The 18,291-nt window shown below is 38.7% G+C and overlaps 4 protein-coding genes across 7 annotated transcripts; all 4 read right to left on the bottom strand.

Annotated features, from left to right (window-relative positions):
- Positions 1 to 14: 14 nt before the first annotated feature.
- LOC104755992 (histone acetyltransferase HAC12) lies at positions 15 to 8,865 on the bottom strand. 2 transcript variants are annotated; one of them, XM_087494694.1, is made up of 18 exons: positions 8,267 to 8,865; positions 7,720 to 8,117; positions 7,330 to 7,444; positions 6,879 to 7,125; positions 6,385 to 6,777; positions 6,131 to 6,258; positions 4,457 to 6,025; positions 4,006 to 4,302; positions 3,633 to 3,911; positions 3,343 to 3,471; positions 3,038 to 3,238; positions 2,808 to 2,950; positions 2,407 to 2,719; positions 2,153 to 2,292; positions 1,884 to 1,962; positions 1,378 to 1,770; positions 1,004 to 1,221; positions 15 to 821 (listed from the first exon to the last, which is right to left on the bottom strand). In XM_087494694.1, exons 2-18 carry the CDS (start codon positions 7,944 to 7,946, stop codon positions 707 to 709), a joined length of 4,986 nt encoding a protein of 1,661 aa, XP_087350820.1. In that variant the 5' UTR covers positions 7,947 to 8,117; positions 8,267 to 8,865; the 3' UTR covers positions 15 to 706. The 2 variants fall into 2 exon arrangements, with proteins under 2 accessions (XP_087350820.1, XP_010476789.2); XM_010478487.2 differs by having other exon boundaries at positions 6,864 to 7,125; positions 8,267 to 8,844.
- Positions 8,866 to 9,055: 190 nt separating this feature from the next.
- LOC104755991 (p300/CBP acetyltransferase-related protein-like protein) lies at positions 9,056 to 10,786 on the bottom strand. 2 transcript variants are annotated; one of them, XM_010478483.3, is made up of 5 exons: positions 10,445 to 10,786; positions 10,140 to 10,223; positions 9,866 to 9,980; positions 9,513 to 9,656; positions 9,056 to 9,383 (listed from the first exon to the last, which is right to left on the bottom strand). In XM_010478483.3, the coding sequence occupies exons 2-5, from the start codon at positions 10,184 to 10,186 to the stop codon at positions 9,303 to 9,305; spliced, it is 387 nt and encodes a 128-aa protein (XP_010476785.1). In that variant the 5' UTR covers positions 10,187 to 10,223; positions 10,445 to 10,786; the 3' UTR covers positions 9,056 to 9,302. The 2 variants fall into 2 exon arrangements, with proteins under 2 accessions (XP_010476785.1, XP_087350821.1); XM_087494695.1 differs by having other exon boundaries at positions 9,056 to 9,377.
- Positions 10,787 to 10,791: 5 nt separating this feature from the next.
- Positions 10,792 to 13,073, bottom strand: LOC104755990 (NADH dehydrogenase [ubiquinone] iron-sulfur protein 8-B, mitochondrial). The gene is made up of 9 exons (XM_010478482.3): positions 12,909 to 13,073; positions 12,707 to 12,810; positions 12,159 to 12,237; positions 12,007 to 12,060; positions 11,804 to 11,895; positions 11,608 to 11,721; positions 11,440 to 11,507; positions 11,223 to 11,334; positions 10,792 to 11,120 (listed from the first exon to the last, which is right to left on the bottom strand). Exons 2-9 carry the CDS (start codon positions 12,758 to 12,760, stop codon positions 11,025 to 11,027), a joined length of 669 nt encoding a protein of 222 aa, XP_010476784.1. The 5' UTR covers positions 12,761 to 12,810; positions 12,909 to 13,073; the 3' UTR covers positions 10,792 to 11,024.
- Positions 13,074 to 14,722: 1,649 nt separating this feature from the next.
- Positions 14,723 to 18,291, bottom strand: LOC104755989 (uncharacterized). Of its 2 annotated transcripts, none has more exons than XM_010478481.3 (13): positions 17,987 to 18,291; positions 17,654 to 17,854; positions 17,424 to 17,550; positions 17,242 to 17,344; positions 16,733 to 16,856; positions 16,372 to 16,437; positions 16,186 to 16,224; positions 15,997 to 16,077; positions 15,847 to 15,894; positions 15,700 to 15,750; positions 15,525 to 15,593; positions 15,176 to 15,415; positions 14,723 to 15,081 (listed from the first exon to the last, which is right to left on the bottom strand). In XM_010478481.3, exons 2-13 carry the CDS (start codon positions 17,798 to 17,800, stop codon positions 14,872 to 14,874), a joined length of 1,305 nt encoding a protein of 434 aa, XP_010476783.1. In that variant the 5' UTR covers positions 17,801 to 17,854; positions 17,987 to 18,291; the 3' UTR covers positions 14,723 to 14,871. The 2 variants fall into 2 exon arrangements, with proteins under 2 accessions (XP_010476783.1, XP_010476782.1); XM_010478480.3 differs by having other exon boundaries at positions 17,424 to 17,556; positions 17,987 to 18,255.

Below are 18,291 nucleotides of genomic sequence, written 5' to 3'. Positions count from 1 at the left end.
CAACGTTTACCTTATTAGTCCAAAGCCTAATCCAATTAACAAACTGATATGAAAATGTTAATACAGGTTCACTCAAAAATGTAAGAGATGCATCCTTAGATACTCTCTTCAACTTACTTGGCTAGCAAGTTAACATGTCACTATGTATATATATTACATTCCCCCCAACCAAAGGTATAAAGGCATTTTACAAAATGTACCAGGCTCCAAAAAACAGGAAGAAGAAGAAGAAGAAGAAGAAGAAGGCAGTAAGACACAGAGTGTATGTATATATATAATCAAAGTATATCACACACCAGATCAAGCTACTGAATTGCATCGAAGAGTCTTGAATCTGATTTCTTCCTTTTCGCGACCTGACCCAGATCCTAAGTTAGCATCTACCACGATTCTTCTGCTTCACTGGCACTTAAAGCTGAGAAACTCTTCAAACTTCAAAGTCACGCAAGCGCTTGTTCCCCCTCCCCAATCAATCATCATCATCATCGCTCCATGATTTCTGTCTGTTAAATACGAATCCATCTAAATTAAACCGTTATAGGGTTTGTTTCCTGTCTTCTTACGTGCCTTCACTAGCAGGTGTTAATTCACTTCTCCTTCGTCTTCTTCAAGTGGAGCTCAGAAACGACATCTTCTTAACCTTGGGAAGAAGATTACATTTCCACTTCTGCTTAGATCCTAAATAGATTTAGTATATACAAATTAATCAACCAGAGGTTCCAGCGACTTCTGCAGCTCTCTGTCTCATCATCTCCATGACGGCAGCTCTGCGACGTGAATCCGATTGCTGTTGCAACCTTCTCAAATGTTCCTTTAGGTCCCTGAATAGAGAGATTTACAATGATCAATACAAATCTTACAGAACATTAGTTTTATAAAGCTTTGCCATATGCTATGCCCGGGTTCTAATATTCAAAAATGACTCGAGTAAAGAAAAAGATTGACTTTTAATTTTACGTTTTTACTTGTCTTAAGAGACAGGGATAGAAGTTAAAGAGTTTACCCGCATCGAGGTACGTCACACTTGGATTCCTTGCAGGCCCGAGCGTGGAGTTGCAAGAGATACCACATTTTCTTGCATAGAACACAACCTCCTGAGGCACGTATTTTGCAACGGAGACCATGTCGAAATAGCCCCTTCACTTTGCGGCAATTGGGATATTGGCAAAGTGAAGAACGGCATTGCGACGCATGCACCAGAAGATCGAGCATTTTCCTGAGCTGCATATTTTAGATAAATGAAAACTTTAGCATTTCAGAGACATTTTGGAGCCATATATGACTAAAAACTAATCCCATCTATTTCTTAAAATAAAAGAAGCCTAAATCAAGAGAATAAGAGGCAGCTTTTCAAAAAGAAACTGAATATTACAATACCTGCAAGACACGCAATTGCCTAGCTTCTTTATTCTGAGCGTTCTGGTCAGCTAGTGATGGATGATTAGTTAACTTGTGAGGATGATTAACGCCACCTTCTTTATTGTAACAAGCATTGCAGACATCATAGTCTGGGCACACTTCACAGCGCCAGCCTTGACCACTTTCAATATCGAGGTGGCATGCGTTACATGTTGTCACAAAGGCAGGAGCAGTTGGATTATGCAGATGATAAAGCACCATCATGGAAGAATGCTTTGCCCGCCTCAGTGTATCATATTGATAATGGTTCCCTTGACAAAGACTCAGGAATGCTTGCCTCGTATCGAAAAATTCACTTTCAAGTATCTCATCTCTGTCCTTAGTGTCTGCAGGAATATCGCCAATCTCAACCTACAGTATCAAGACAACTATCTTGTGAGATACAACAAAATACAGAAACGTATGAGCTTAAATGACAGACCCTCTTCTCAATTCCTGACCCAAAAGAAACCAATGCAACTTACAGGATACAGTTTATGTTTATCTTTGTGATTAACAGGATGCCTTTCTCTGTCTTCTCGTTTCTGTTCAGCCTCATAGCACCTGAAAAAGTAGAACAACGTCTTATAGATTGCAGTACTCTACCAGGATTAAGCACACATAGGTTTACCAATAAGTCTCTTCCATGAAGATAATTACCATAGCTTCCAAGTTGTACAAACCAGGTCGCAACAACAAAAACACCAAAAAGAGAGAAAAAGTTAACCAGCAAACGAAAAAGGACAATTCTTACCCATCGCATAACTGGAAATCTTTGCACTGGCTGCAAACCCAACGATTTCCGGTAACCATCAGTGTACAGCAATGCGTGCAACAATGCTGCAAGTGAACCATGATAAAATCCTCCTTCATTGGGTGAATGGTCTCACCAAGCTAAAAACATACAGAAATAATATTAGCAAAAACCAAAGACACAAAACTAAAAAGAATCGTAATTACTAAAGCTGATATGCAGAGAAGGGAAGGGGCATGGAAAGAAACGACTACTTTATGCATTAGCAGCAGATCTTTGGACGCATTCCCTGAGAAATCTGACTGGCCAGATGCTTTAAGAGCCCTTTTTGTAATGGGTTTCTTGAGTATTCCTTTCTTATTTCCCTTTCTACCATCATCATCTTGACTCATTTGGTATATGATATCCTCTGCTGCACCTGGCCAGTAGTCACCATCGAAGTACGGGAGCCTAGCTGCTGTAACCTTAGCTCTACATTCACCAGTTTGCAAGAAAAAATGGTCATATAGATTTGTAGTTTCCGCAACAATCCCTTCCTTTGCAGCTTTTCTCAACATTGCTAAGTACCTGTGTCGACCATGAGCAATTGGAGGATGTAAAGGATTTTTCCTAGGAAAACTTTATGAAAAAAATGACCAAAGACAATTGGACTGACCATTCTCGTAGTTTATCAGACTTTGGCGTTTTCTGAATTTCTGGATGGCAATATAGGATATAGTCCTCACCCTTCAGTGGTGGACAAGCCCATATGTAGCAGCTCGTGAAACCACGCAATTTGCAGTATTCCAGGTAACCAATCTGAAAAAAAATCATCAAAGTATATTCTTGAATCCTCCATGTAATGTAGAAGACCACACAAATCTTGGTTGAAAAACCAGGACTTACAAGAATTTCGTGGTAAACAAAAGTGCGCAGAGCCTCTCCATTAGCAGATTTAATATCAGGTCTGAAGTACTTCACGGAATCCAAATATGAGAGATAAACACGGCGTTGATTAGGAGATGAACATTCGGATCCAAATTCTTGGACATACATCCCAAACAAGCATACTTCTACACCTTCTATCTTCTGGAACAACAGAACCACCTGACAGAAAAATGTGGAGCGCGAAATGTGTTATTTCAAGAGAGGAACTCAGAAAATGTGGACATGAAGCAAATACGATGATGGTGTGTGTCGATAATTCATACCTTGGATTTGTATGGAAATTCTGTCGGAAAATTATCCTCTCGAAAAATTTCGAGAAATCGAGATTTGACTTCCAGCTTCTTGTCAACAGATGAAACAACTCTAACCACAAGGGATTCAGCAGTAGGAATCTGTCAGTGCCAGTTAAAAAAAGAAAACGATGAGTGACCAACCAGTACGCTTCAATCTAATGTTTCCAGTGAAGTAGCACTTCAGAAAACCATAGAAGATAGGACTCGAATGCAAAATCATATGAGACTTTAGACCTTCTACATGTACTCCGCCAGTTTACCTCATCATAACCTGTTCCTTGAACCCTAGCTCTCGCATTCCTTTCCTGCTTCAGCCTTTTAAATAACCGCTCCTCTATATGGTCACTGAGAATTGTTCTTGGCAGGTCTTTCGCTCCGAGAACAGCACTATGAGGTAAAGGCTTTCTCTCATTTTGCTCCACCTCAACTATATAGCAATTTGGACAGGTGTACTCAGCTTGCCCCCCGTCATTCCTCCTCCCATTGAATAGAGCACATATCTGATGCTGCCAGGCTTCACATTTATCACACTGGACCCACTGCAAAAAACATGGAACACAATAGACAAACTCAGAAAAACCTATAAAACCGGGAGTAAATGACAATACAACTCTACTGAGTGGATAATCTTACCCATTCTTCAGTCTCTTCATCATTTTTCTTTTTCTCAAGTCTTGCCTTCTGTATCGAAGTCCCTTCAGCGAGAACAGTGTCTCCTCGGGATTCATTATAACAGGGAATACAAAAGTAATGACGAGTTTCACCACCTCCAACAGTATAGTACATCGCATTTCTCTTGATACGAGCACCACAAGGAGTACAATAGATAGGTGGTGGCTCAAATGTAAGCTTCTCCACCGCACATAACTGGCAGGAATTCTCACTCATCGAATTCTCCATTGCCTGATTCTTTTCTGCTTTGGCTTTACTCTGCAGACACATGGAAGTTAAATGATGAGGTATTCATCAGTGATCACGCAGCTAGAGATTCATCTTTAAACCAATACAACAAAGAGTAAACACATATAGCATATAAGAATAAAACTTGCTTCTCTGTAAATTTTTTCGAAAAAAAATTGCAAACCTGGCCAACCCACTGACGAAGACCACGAATATGTTCTCTCACTTGTTCGGGAGTGAACAATTCGGTTAAGGAAACACCTTTTATCTTTGGTTTTCCAGATTTCGATGCACGTTCAGGATTGTCCACCAGATCTTCTTCCTTCGGCTCAGGCTTTTTCTCCATTTTGATGTTTTCTTGCTTTGGCGAGTCACCAGATAAACCATGTTCACTGACAAGCCTAGGTTTGGGAACATTATCAACAGCTTCATTTTTCACTTCTTTAATGCCAAATCCTGTTTGAAAAGGAACATCAGGAATTTCTGCTTTCACTTCCACGGTCTCTGACTTCAATGGCTTATGATCCTTTCTCTCGGCATCCTGAGGTAAATCTGCCTCTGTAGTAGAAACAATGGAGCGTTTACAATTTTCAGTCTCAGGGACCACAGGTTGAAAAGATTGCTCCACCTTCAATCGCTTTATTGAAGGTTGCAAATTATCTAAAGTATCAGCACAACGAGGGGCACCAGAAACCGTTCCAGCATTAGCGTGTAATGGTACATTTGATACTACAGATCTATTCACTGAACTCACTGCACTGCTATCACTTTTTAAACGGGCCAGGGCTTGCACATTAGCTTGTTGCTGATAGGTCTTCACAGGCACACAGACCGGGCATCGAGGATCCTTGCAGTTTTTATAGTGGCCAATCAATTCCTTTGTGGGAAGACAACGGGGATACGGACACTTTGGTTCAGAACAATTGTCCATGTGACTCCATAGTTTCTGAACCGTTACACAATTTCGATCTTGGCACTTCCCTCCTGGCGGTTTGCAACTCCGTGCATGACGTAGAAACAGGAGCCATCTCTGTTGATTTCGGTACTTGGGTTGGCGACTTATTTTTCCATATGTACATGTAGTACCGACAGAATTTTGCATATTAGGGTTTTCTGATATACTAGAAGTATGATTTTGACCGATAACACACCCTCCAGTCAAATTATTAGGTTGAGCTTCATCAGATCCGGTAATTCTTTGGTGGAAATCCTGCTGAATGTGCTTTTCACTTGAGATAGCATTAGGCATTTGCGTGTGTTCCTGAGACTGGGAAGGCCACTGACCTCGTGGGTTGGATTCTGATTTTACTCCAACAGCAAGATTGCTAAAACTGTTGATAGAATCAGTACCTATAATCTGAGGGTGAAGCATTTGCTGAATCTGTTGGCTATTTTGAGGGAGTGATGTGCATATATCACTCTGACTTTTGACTGGGAGAGGCTGAGCGTCTGCATGACAGTCTTCTCCAGACTTTTGATATTGATTCTGGAGCTGAGAAAGCTGGAATCGTTCAGATGCTTGGGAGTGCATAGCTTGATTCTGGTTCTCCATTCCAGGCTCATGTTTCACATTTGTAATCATGTCAGAATCCACCTGAGCTTTTCCCAAGCCATCATTACTTGCTAATCTATGTTGCTGCAGGATTTGCTGCTTCAATTTCCTTTGATTGAGAAATTGCTGCTGCTGCTGTTGAATCTGATTTGGTTGTTGCTGGGATCGATTAGGCGGTTGCTGAAATTGTTGTTGATGTGACTGCAGATAATGAGAAAAGAAGATTGAAATTTCGAATACTCAAAGTGATAAGTGTTTAATTTGTCTGCATTGTTGCATGCATAGTGAGGTTGACTGATTGCTCACCAGAGAAGAGTTAACTCTGGACACCGACTGGAAACTTGCTGGATTGATATTTTGAGCATTTGTCATCGTCCCAACCGATGTTATAGCTCCATGGAAGGGGTCAGGATTTGTTGTGCTATAACCTTCCCCTGAAATATGAAACAAGCTTTCAGTTTTCTGAGTGGTATGTACTAGTCATTCACAATCGTCAAACCACAATGACAATACATGTGAAATATGATAATCAGGACAGAAAAAAAAAAGAGACAAGTTACCCTGCTGTAGTTTTTTGGACGCATTGGTGTAAGATGAACCTGAATCTACACTTTTTTCGTTCACTCCAACAGTACCATTTACAGAGCTATTGGCCACCCCAGACGGCTTTGGTTGTATGTCAGGTCTAAGGCCAGCAGCCATTTGGTTGGACAACGTGTGACTATTTTGCCCACCTGTATGCTGCCTTTGTTGCTGCTGCTGCTGCTGCGACTGAGGTATCATTGTGGGCTCAGCAGAAAATCCACCACCGTTGTTATTACTAGCACTGTTCACAAACCCGGGTGTCGGAATCATCTGGCTAGTACTTCTTTGAGAACCCATGGAAGCCATTTTCCCTCCAGAACCAAGAGAAAATTTTCTCGAAGAATGCTGGAATCCATTAGACATATTACCTACAAACAAGTTTCAAGGTGTCAGAGAAACAAGAGATAAAAAAAATATCCAGGAAAAATATCTACGATCACATTAATAAAAGAACCTCTATGCACCCCACCAGCAATTAGAGGGCTTCCAGTGTTCACGGCTGTGCTTGTGATGTTGGTGTTGCCAGCTACTGTAGCATCAACAGAGGATGTAACCATCGAATTAGGATTACCCGCAGTGTGTGATAATCCTGGAGTAGGTATCATCGTTCCAACCGAAGAAGAATTAGCATGTCGCTGACTGTAGTTCTTTACAGGTCTGCCTTTTATTAGGCTTGTAATCCGAAGTTCAAGGGTTGACCGGTTCATGTAATCTTCCTGAAGTACATGTTGGAAAGTGCCACAAATGAAAAGAAAGAATTTAAGTAAGGACACGAGTCAACAAGCTGGATCTAGAGGCAACATGTCAAAAAGTATCAGCCAATCTAGTTGGAATTCCCCACTCCCCAGTAAACCAAACCCTAAATGCTACGTACAAATCAATTATTTTTCCTTTAGGCAGACAGAAATATTTTGGTATACCTTTGAGCTAGCCATCCTAAAAAGCCCGTCTTCTATACGTTTAGCAACATCAATATACTTTGCCCTTGATGCAGCATCAGTTGGAGATGGTTGCCGTTGCTGTAACATGGTAAATCTGGAAAGAACGGAAGATCAAGAAGGATCAGTTAGAAATAGTCCCCTATGCAAATAACCATCAAGAAAATCTCAAGAAACAGAACACAAAAATCTCCGGTTCTTAAGAAATGAAGCAGATATGCCATAATGCAACCAAAGCAATAAAATGTTTGATAATACAGTGGCAAATAACAGACAAGGAATGCAAGATGAATGAAACAAATCCAAAACTCATAGACATGCTAAAGTGGGAGGATACAAAAAAAAAAATGTAGCTGAAAACTGAAAACTTACACAAGAGTTTGCATGTATTGTCGAAGTTTCTGAGCATCATGATCCATAGCACCAATGACGTTTCGTGAAGGCCCTACTACACCAGTACTAGCACCGGGAGCAGTAACAGCACCAGTAGCAGCACCAGAAGCACCAACTAAATTCTGCTGCATTTGAGAGTTGCCATTATTCTGGGGCATAGTCCCTTGGTTAGGAACCTGTCCCGACATGTGAGCCTGAACATTCATGTTATCTCTTAAATTTGCGTCGCCTTCTCCTAAAACTTCTTGAAACTAGCACTAACAGACACTGCATAACTCTTGTGTCCCAGTGAATCCAGATGATCGAAAGTTCATCTCCTGCTCTTAAAAATTATTCTTCAGATGATCTCTTTAACACCTTAGCACCGTGAAAATTTCCTGAAAAAAAAAAAATTCTCTTACTCTTGTTAAAACTGAAGTGGCATGATTATATCTCAATTCAATTGAACTAGAATCATAGAGCAATAACATATGAATTAAATTAAAGAGAATAAAAAAAAATAAAAACCTAGAATTTTCAATCCAACCTTGCAAATGATTCACAGAAGTAGCAAACTTCAGCCGCAAAGAGCACAACCCAGCAATAAAAATAATTCACTCCCTCACACAAACGGTCACGAATACAAAAAACGTTACGATGATCGAATCTTCAAAAACGCAGTAAGAACGGAGCAATTAGAAAAAGAAAAAAACAGCCGATGTCGCACGTGCGAACTCACACGAAGCAAAGCCCAGGAAGGAAAAAAATAACGAAGGAGAAAAAAAGATTTAGGATCAAACAAGCGAAGTTATACAAAATCCCAGAAACCCCAAATAACCTAAGAAGACGAGAAATTAAAAAAAAAAAAAAACGAATTGTCGACAAATTTGTTTTTGAATAATTGTAAGAGAGTTTGTGTTTCCGCAGTCGGACTTCTTCGAATTTGGGGGATTTTTTTCGGGCGCTCACTCGATTTGGGGATTTTTGATTTTTTTTTTTCTTTTTTTTTTCCTAAGTTAGGGATTTTTCGTTTTGATTTTGTAAGTAAAAGTAACAAAGAAGTTTTGACAAAAAAAAAAGTAACAAAGAAGAAAAAACAAAGACACATTAAATAACACTTACCTTATGTTTCTTATGTCTGAATACAAAATCATCAAAAGTTAATTGTGGGAACCAATGAAGAAAATTGAACAGCTGACCAGATACATGCGCTCCTGTCCGTCCGATCAAAATTTTCTAATAATTTGAATCTTCACCCTTGTAGTTTTGCTCTGTTTTAATTTCTAGCTTAGTGTACTTTTTTATTTTCTGTACCAATTTGCCAAAGAGTAACAAAAGTTACAAAACCATTCAAATTTATACATACTCCAAGCCATAACCGGAAACAAATCATAACCTGTGTTTTACACCATTGGTAAAAGATCTTACAACTTACAAGCAGCAAATAATACAGTAACACTGCAACAGCTATTATAGTATATTGTGCAATATATGATATTATGATCTCTTGCCTTGTAACATCAGCCATGTAAACGTTTCCAAACAAGTAGGAAGGAATAGACCTTTCTGATAAATGATAATCTTCAGCTCCCAAGGCTCACCACCGACTTCAGATTCTCTGCAATCTCTGCCTCGTACTGATCTCTGTTCTCATTATCCTGCTTCTGCACACAAAATAATTAAATATTGGAACTTCACAAAGTTTCAGAATGTTTATTATATGGAAAGTTCGAAGATACGCCTCTTAGTGGGGTTCACAAAGCTCATGAAGCATGATTAAATATACGATGTACCATAGTCGGTTCAGCAGAAACTTCTGGCGTAGTTGATACAAGCGAAGAAGAATTAGCATTTTGTTGATCGTAGTTATTCAATTGTCTGCCTTTTACTAAGCTTGTCAAGCGAGATTCAAGGGTTGACAGGTTCAAGTACTCCTCCTGTAAGTTTTTAAAGTGAGAAAGCCTCACAAACGAAAAGAAATATCTATAAGTAAGGAGGACATAACGCCAACAAGCTGGTTTCAGTGACAACATGTCAGAAAAAAGCATCAGAACATCTTGTTTAATTTAGTTGAATCTCCTCAGTATAATCAAATCCTAAATGCTAATTAATTACTCAATCAAGTATATATATATATTTGGTATACCTTTGTCATAGCCATTATATAAAGTCCCTCCTCTAAGCGTTTAGCAGCATTTAAACACTTGGCCTTTGATTCATCATCAGACGGAAAGGGATTCTGCTTCTCTAACTTGACGAAGCTGGAAAGATTGTAAGATCAGTTAGGTCTTAAGAAGCAAAGCAGTTGTGCAGGATTACAGAACCGCAAAGAACAGTAACAAGTTCTTTGCCTGCAACATTAACTCAGTTCATGATACAGCAGCAACTAACGGAAAAAATTAATATAATTGAAGGCTTACATAGCGTCTCGCATGGTACGGCGAATTTGCCAAACATCATTGTCCATGAGAGAAATACTGTAACGAGGAAGCCCTAAAGCAACACTAATTCACCAGCAGAAGAAGCATCCATCAGTAGAAACACCAACTATAAGCAAACCTAAGTGTATTGAGATATATGTCTGTATCCCCCACATAAAACCTAGCTAGACTTCCATCCAACCTTAAATTGCTACTCAAATGAAAGAATCAATCTTCCACCGCAAAAGATCGGATCCCACAGAGAAAGATTCTACCTTGCGAGATCACAGAGGCGAAAATGTTACCTGTAATTACGATGATGATCGATTCTCCGAACAACAGAAGAACGGTAAAGTAAAGTCGGATGAACAGACGCTTCTAAAAACTCACGCGAGCAAGGAGTAAAACTAAAATGAGAAATCTCTCGGAAAGAGATGTTGTAACCGAGAAGTAAAGCTATTTTTAGACGAAAATTCCTAATCCGGTAAGTTCTGTTCTTTTAGAGTCTCTGACTCGGATTGCAAATTATGCATGTTTACGCCCGTCTAATAATTTACGACTTTACCCTTGCAGTTCTCTATTTATCTTTTCTCTTCGGAGTTCGGATACAACTACTAGCATTTCTTTGTTTGACCAACCGACACACACTGAGTAAACAAACAACACCATTGAATCGTACTTCATTTCAAAAGTTCTTGGTATGGTATATACCACAATGTACGGTCCAGCTCAAACCGGAAACTAAACCAAAATCGGTTTTACCATCGGTAATGAACTTACAAGCAATACAGATAACAGTGCAGAAGCTGAAGTATCCTTTATTGGTAAACTGAAGCAAGGAAAATGTTTTCTGAAGAATTAGCAAAAGGCACTCAGATTATATATTCAGCGGTAGAGGCTCTCCGACCTCAGATTCTCTGCAATCTCTGTCTCCCACCGATCTCCATTCTCAAGAAGCTTCTCTTTGTCATACAGAAGTTCCTGCACACCAAAAATAATCAGAATGCCATTTATGTAATCATAATATAAATTACTTTTAAGATTTTGAGCAATCTTATGTCTCTATGAAGTGTTTATGCAGACCTCATGTGTCTCAGTTGCAAACTCAAAGTTTGGTCCTTCAACGATTGCATCAACAGGGCAAGCTTCTTGGCAGAAACCACAGTAGATGCACTTTGTCATGTCGATATCATACCTGTATAGCTCCAAATCATCATTACACTATGACATGTATTGAACCAGCGAGAAAAGACAGTAATATAAAGCAAATGGCTACTAAATGGGAACTTAGGGGGGTGACCTAGTGGTTCTGCGGCTGCCATCTTCCCGCTCCTCTGCCTCTATTGTGATTGCTTGAGCTGGACATACCTGATGAGATAGAGACCAATATCCATCAAAAATTACAATTTAGGTCATATTGTGATGCTATGGTACGAATTCTCGAGTAGCATAGACTTCAAAAACTCACAGCTTCACATAGTTTGCAGGCAATGCAGCGTTCTTCCCCAGTAGGATACCTACGAAGAGCATGCTCACCACGGAAGCGAGGGCTCAATGGACCCTTCTCAAAAGGGTAATTGATCTGCACACAAAGATAAAAGCTTCAGAATTAAAATATGTTTATTTCAGCCTAATTACTGAAGTCTGGTAAGACTGCCACTCACTGTAACTTTTGGATCAAAGAAGTACTTGAGGGTCAGCGACAAACCCCTGACCATTTCAGTAAGAAAAAGTGTGTTGATGCTCCGTTCAAAGACTGTGAAAGTAAGAAACATCAGGAATCGCTAACACTCACAGATGGAAGTAACCACAAAGAAAAGCTAAGACAAATAGAAAGTTAGAAAAGTGTTTGGATCAAATAGCTTACCAGTACTCCAGTCCTTGGAGATCTCTTTAGCAAGCTGCTCAGCTTCTCTATCATCTACAAGTTACAAGAGGCAAAGCGGTTAGTAACATATATGCCTGAAAATTCATAGCCTAAGTAACCAAGAAAACCCAAACAATAGCAAGAAACTATACCTTTGTTGCTTCCATAAGATATAGCACGAGACTGTAGCAAACAGAGATGAGATCCCTGTAAAGCTTGCCCTGAAAAAGCCTATCAACGAAGACAAAAGCAGATGTTAAATACGAAAAAAAATCCTAAAGCATAACCACCAGAAGCTAAACAACGTAAAAGTACTTGTATTTGCAGAGATTGAGTTGAGATAACAACATTTTGCCTACACATTCTACCTTCAAGGAAGAGTAATGATCTATAGGAAAAATGAAGCCTCACTAAATTGAATGATGAAGCTACACGTAGAATCAACTATAACTATAATCTAAATCCTTAAATCTTCGGACTTCGAAGGAAGACACACAAAAAAATCATTCTAAAGTCAGATATAGAACAGATTCACTCCAGTTACTATCGATGCCCAATCACAAATTCTACCAACGGGAGACGAAAACAACGATGCAGAGTGGAACAAATATCAAACTACGAAGCACAAACACCGCATTTCTAGGAACACAATCGACATTAAATGAACAAAAATAAATTAAAGAGCGAACGAGATTCATACGAGATGTCGAGCTCGGAGAGCATTGAAGGACTTGCGAGCCAGCAACGAAGCCATCGATACAAATCCAAATATAAAAAATTAGGGTCTTTCTTCTTCCGCTGTGCCTGGTGAGAGAGAGAGAATTAATCCGATTTAACTGAAAATCCCAATCAAGCAAACGAAGAATTTAACAAGAGATAAGACAAACAAAAAAAATCCGAACCTCTCAAAACACGGTACTCAAAAGGAAAGAAGAAAAAAATCTTCTGCAGGAAGAACCCAGAGAGCGTTCGATCTCACAAGAGCATTGGACACGAATCCTTCCTTTTAGCTATAAAAGTGATTCACGGTCATCGGAATAAGACGGGCAACTAACTAAACTCGATTCAGCTAATAACCGGGAATCAAACCGGTTTTAATTGGTATGACAGTCAATTCCATTAAACGAACCAAAGTTCTCAAGACGTGGACCAAACCAGACCATTAGTAAAGGGATTTTAGTCAAGAATGCCATTTTTGGTTATTAATTAAAATATAATATTTAATTAAATTCTTTTATTTAATTGTGGAGATAAGTTGAAGGTATAGAAGTCTTCTTTGCAGTGTTTGTGGCAGGCGGGAAAAACAAATATTGAAAGTGGCATTGGAGATAAAGTTCGACATTGTTCATGGAACAAATATTGAAAGTGGCATTGGAGATAAAGTTTGACACTGTTCATGGAACTTTTAGTCAAGAATGCCATTTTTGAAACAAAACTTATAGAAAATGCCATTTTTTTCTTTTCTTATCAATTCTGCCACTTTCCATTATCATGCCACATAGCAAAAAGACATAAATAACCTTTTAGTAAATAACATTCCAGTGGACCAAATCCATATAATCAGGTTTAGTTCATCCCTAATTTGTCTATCAACCTCTCAAATTGATCTGATCTGCTTGGTTGGACTTTACATGTCCATTATTGTCCAAAATTTATCAAAATAACTTGTCTACCCTACAAGTCTGCTAAACTTTTTGTACTTTGGGTGGACCAGATTCAACCTCTAGATAGGTTTTTTATGTCCACTCACAATTCTGTCCACATAACAGGTCTGCAGATACAATAGATCAAATACAACATCAAAATTCGTTGTGCACCCCAATTTTGTCCATCAGCGCTTTTTGTCCGTCGACGCTTTTTGACTCTGGTGGACCAGATCCGACAACCAATGTATTTATAGTCCCTAAAACTTTCTTTTCTCTAGTGGACCATATCAACTTCATAAGATCTCAAGGATGGACAAGATTTGTTAGTAAAATGGAAAAGTTTGGTTTACCAGTTTTCTAGTCCACCGGATCTGGTCCATCGAAAAACAAAAGACATCTTGACATCTTGTCCATCTGACTGTGGATCTCGTCCACCGGAGATGCATCAATGTGTTTTTTGAATCGCAAATTCTGGACAGGCGAATCATATAGAGGTTTGAAATGAAAGAGATGGAAATTTGGAGAGAGAGAGAGAGAGTTGGATATGTGGAGAGATGGGGTTTTGGAGAAAGAGAATGAAGTTTTGGAGGTTTTGAGAAAAACAAAAATGGTGAATTGGAGAGAGATCGAGAGAAATGAGAGAAGAAGAGAGAAACAAATGAAAGCTTTAGTTAAGGACAATTTTGTCATTTTAGATTAGCCAGAAGTGGGTCCTATGGCATATTAGAAAATGCTTGGTTGAAAGTGGCATTGGTCACAATGAACTGCACTGTACATGGCATAAATCATAAATTTCTCAAGTCGAAACGGGTTAGATTTCCCGATGCCATGTCGTAAATATTTTTGGTTATTAATTAAAATATAATATTTAATTAAATTCTTTTATTTAATTGTGGAGATAAGTTGAGGGTATAGAAGTCTTCTTTGCAGTGTTTGTGGCAGGCGGGAAAAACAAATATTGAAAGTGGCATTGGAGATAAAGTTCGACACTGTTCATGGCATTTTGGACAATATTCCCATTAGTAAACGTTCTGTCACTAACCAGACCTAAAATTTCAAATCATAACCGATTACTAAAGACCGAAATTGTTCATTTAACCGGGAAAAAAACCAAATACAATAACACTCAAAATTTAGAGATACAAACAGTAACAAAAGAAACTAACGGGGAATTTTTTTTTTTACAAGAAGTAAAAAGGAAAATTAGTTGATGATGTTATTATGGTGCTATGTAGAAACTGTTGCCACAGTTAATGTGGGTTTGCATTAGAGGATTCCATCTATCATATACAATCCTACCGCCCCGCCCAATTCTTCCTTGAAATCGAGCTCTTCCGCTTCTTGATTCTACTGGAGGGACGATTCCTGCAGCAGCCAGTTTCTCTGGGACCAGCGGTTTTGTGAAGAGCATTACTGGCTCATTAGGATTCTACATAGAAACAAGAAACAGTTTAACGTTACTTATCTTATGATCTCGAGTGATTCTAGTACAGCTAACAACAACGATGATCTAAGGAATTTACCAGTTTGTGGAGCCATCCGAGTCTTCGTCTTGCCTCTTGCTTTATGCTCACGGCTTGAGCTCGAGCGTAATTTGAGTCGTAGAAACGAGGATGAGGGGTAAAGGAAGGTCTTGCGAGTGTTTGGGTGGTGGTTGGGTCATCCGAGTCCATGTATTCATCTTCGCTTGAACCAAATCTGTAAGACGTCGAGAGTGGAAACCCAGACAGAGCCAAACTATCTTCCAAGAGTTCAGTTTCATGCTGCAAACCAGATCAAAATCCAAAAAGGTTAATCAGGTAGGAGATCGAAATGCACAATTCTGCCAGGTTACAAAAGAGAACACTCCAGTGCAATTTTTTAGAGAAGTACCTTATATTTGAGTTGGATTCTCTGAAGGCTAACCTCACTCGCCATGAAATCCCTCTTTTTTTCTTCTCGCTATAAAGGTAACATGTTATTAGTTAAGTTTAATACTTCATACCTATGGAAGCATGCAGGTTTCTCTTAAGATAAGAATAAAATTACATTTATGTCACAAATGTACCTTGATTAGACCTTCTAGAATGGTCTTTGCTTGGTCAAGATTGCGCCTGACCTGGTAATAACATATCCCAGAACAGAACAGAAGAACATGTTTGAGAATCCAAAAGGGATTATAAAAAAACGAACACAGATTCAGGTCTTCCCTTACCTGTCGAAGCTTTTCAAATGAATGCGCATTGTTTTCTCTCTGCTGCATCTGAAGGGAGGCCAGCAATTGTCAGAAGTTATAGTGCAATTTCCATACTCAAAATTGTAAAATAAGGAAATTGATATAGCTACAGACAGCAAGATAGCCTACCCTTCTTGTGTGTAGTCTATGAGCTTTCTCCCGTGGCCTAAACACATTGAACGGATTTGTATCATTGACTGGTGGTGGGGGCTGTTCCAAACAAAAACGACACAATATTAGCTAATTACTTCAGTAAATTTCCGAATAAATTCATTTCTTCGAGATGTACGATTGAGACCAGTCCAAATGATGATATACCTGTAAACGCCGCAAAATAGGCTTCTGCCATCTTTCACGCTAAGACAATACAAAACTATACTAGGTTAGTTGGTGTTATAGGCCTATCCCCAAAGAGCCATTCACAACTTCTCATAACAAATTTCAACTATCATCAAACTACACCACAACTATAACCAAAAAAACTCTCAATGGTTTATCTCAAACCTTATTTTTCCAATAACTGAATATACCCTGGAAAACTCCATATTTGATGGGCAAAGATTGCAGCGCCTGTAAAAAAATGGAAATAGCACAATAAGAACAATTGAAATGTAATGCACTGCCTCTGAGTAAAATACGCACCAGAAATATACAAGATATGGCACACTCTCCAAAAGAAATATAGATTTAGAAGATCCTGGAGCATGCAATATCATTATTAGTACTAAATATATGCTCCTGCTACAGTTTTAGTACTCGATTCACTACAATGAGAACTAGTTGATCAACCATGCCATCTCTTTCTCATTTTAACTTCCATAATCAAATCAAGACCAAAACTAGAAAGAAAAAAAAAAGTGTATACCTCAATAGCAGCATCAAACTGCAAAAGCACTGGAACTGGCAAACCAAGGGTAGGAGTAATAACTCCAGCTCTTTCCCGTGCCTTAAGATCCAATACCTCTAGTTTAAAAATAATAAGCTCAAGCCTGTATTTAAGTAATGTAGCAAGATTACGGGCAGAAGATTTTTTTTTCAGAACAAAAGAAATGTTGAGCACTATCTCAACTCAATATTAGAGAACTATATCAGTTGTAACTACTTCTTCTTTCAGTTTCCACTTGATCATATGGTTTTTGCACTATTAGCAAAATCCAAAATTAAGGCACCAGAAAAGAGAGAAGAATAAGAATAAGAGTCTAGAGCTAAATCCATCTACCACACAGCAAACTAGAAATCTGGATAATCCAAATTATCTCAATGCTTAAATATGGAAAGCAAGTCATATATGGTACAAGGCAACAGAAAAATACAGATAGATGGGAAATTTGGAAACCAAAAACAAAATCTTAAATAAGTGGTTGACTACTTTACATTTCAGGTGTGAGAACCATCGTCTCCTTATTAAACTCAAAAAGCCAGTCCTCATCGTCATTGTCAAGATCATACTCCACGAATTCTCCAAGCTCAGCCCGGGCTGCAAAACAGATTTTCATTCTCCACGCTAAAAGATAACAATCTCTCAAAAATAAATTCTTAGAGATAGTGGTAGCTACCTCCTCTTGCGCGTAAATATGAAGCAGGCTGATTAAAAGTCCTGGAGTAGTCTCTTTCATATGTATCCACAACAAGATACTGAGGTGTTGGTATTTCTGAAATCAGTTTCTTGGTAGGCACTTGAGGCTGCACCTGATTATAATGCGAAAACAAAGAAACTTGAAATCATCACACTCTACAACTTCACATCCAAACTGATACACTGAAAAAAAGAAAAGATTAACTTTACCTCATTGTCAACCTCTATACGGAGCAACTGAGAATTTCTAGTAATGGAAGAAGGATTCTCTTCATCTTCAAAGTCTTTAAAGGATTTTAAAATTGGAAGCTTCTTGTGAATGTCCAATGGACGGGGTCTGAAAGATAGCCTACTCATTTCACTTCCTTCCTCCTAGCTATTTGAGTACGAAGACCTCATCAACGCTTTCGTCTAATTTGCAATTGAAAAAAAACAACAGAAACCGCACAAATTCAAAATCCCAAAACCCTAAACTCGTAAAATGCGAACAATTTCAGTGTAACTCCGGGCGAAAAGAAAGCGAATGAGACCTAAATTACTTACAAGTCGAGTTTTTTAGGGTTTTTTTTTTTCTTCACTTCTGGACGAATAGTACCGGCAAATCAAAAATGGGGGTTCAATTCTACTTTCCGAGCTCACCCAGAAACCGAGAAACGTTGAAATTTGAGGAAGAGAGAAGCTTTATAAATGTCCGAAAGCGAAATTGCAAATCTCTCACTCGACAATTGAAATTTTAGTGAATCTCGAATAAAACAGACAAGACAAACAGTTGAACCGAGGAGGGAAATTTTTGTTTGGTAAGATCAGCTCCGGTTTAATAAATATGAGAACAATGCAAACAACAAAAC

The sequence above is a fragment of the Camelina sativa genome, chromosome 17 (genome assembly GCF_030686135.1).
Source record: "Camelina sativa cultivar CO46 ecotype springtype chromosome 17, ASM3068613v1".
NCBI classification, from domain to species: Eukaryota; Viridiplantae; Streptophyta; class Magnoliopsida; order Brassicales; family Brassicaceae; genus Camelina; species Camelina sativa.
The sequence above is the reverse complement of the archived record's forward strand: the minus strand, read 5'-3'. Positions and strand labels throughout refer to the sequence as shown.

Bases quoted from the DNA above. Each gene is read 5' to 3' on its own strand.
- LOC104755992 (XM_010478487.2), bottom strand. From the start codon at position 7,946: ATGAATGTTCAGGCTCACATGTCGGGACAGGTTCCTAACCAAGGGACT. The intron at 6,778-6,863 runs GTTCTTTTATTA...ACTTGTTTGTAG, and splicing joins TGCTGGTGGGGTGCATAGAG to GTAATATGTCTAATGGATTC. The intron at 6,259-6,384 runs GTAACTTGTCTC...TTCATATTTCAG, and splicing joins GTCCAAAAAACTACAGCAGG to GGGAAGGTTATAGCACAACA.
- LOC104755991 (XM_010478483.3), bottom strand. From the start codon at position 10,186: ATGGACAATGATGTTTGGCAAATTCGCCGTACCATGCGAGACGCTAT. The intron at 9,657-9,865 runs GTATACCAAATA...AAAAACTTACAG, and splicing joins ATATAATGGCTATGACAAAG to GAGGAGTACTTGAACCTGTC. The intron at 9,384-9,512 runs GTACATCGTATA...TTTTGTGTGCAG, and splicing joins TTTCTGCTGAACCGACTATG to AAGCAGGATAATGAGAACAG.
- LOC104755990 (XM_010478482.3), bottom strand. From the start codon at position 12,760: ATGGCTTCGTTGCTGGCTCGCAAGTCCTTCAATGCTCTCCGAGCTCGA. The intron at 11,896-12,006 runs GTAAGCTATTTG...TTACTTTCACAG, and splicing joins CTCCAAGGACTGGAGTACTG to TCTTTGAACGGAGCATCAAC. The intron at 11,508-11,607 runs GTGAGTTTTTGA...CTATCTCATCAG, and splicing joins CCTGCAAACTATGTGAAGCT to GTATGTCCAGCTCAAGCAAT.
- LOC104755989 (XM_010478480.3), bottom strand. From the start codon at position 17,800: ATGAGTAGGCTATCTTTCAGACCCCGTCCATTGGACATTCACAAGAAG. The intron at 16,857-17,241 runs GTAAAGTAGTCA...ACTTAAATACAG, and splicing joins ATGGTTCTCACACCTGAAAT to GCTTGAGCTTATTATTTTTA. The intron at 16,078-16,185 runs GTATATCATCAT...TGTTTGGAACAG, and splicing joins CTATTTTGCGGCGTTTACAG to CCCCCACCACCAGTCAATGA.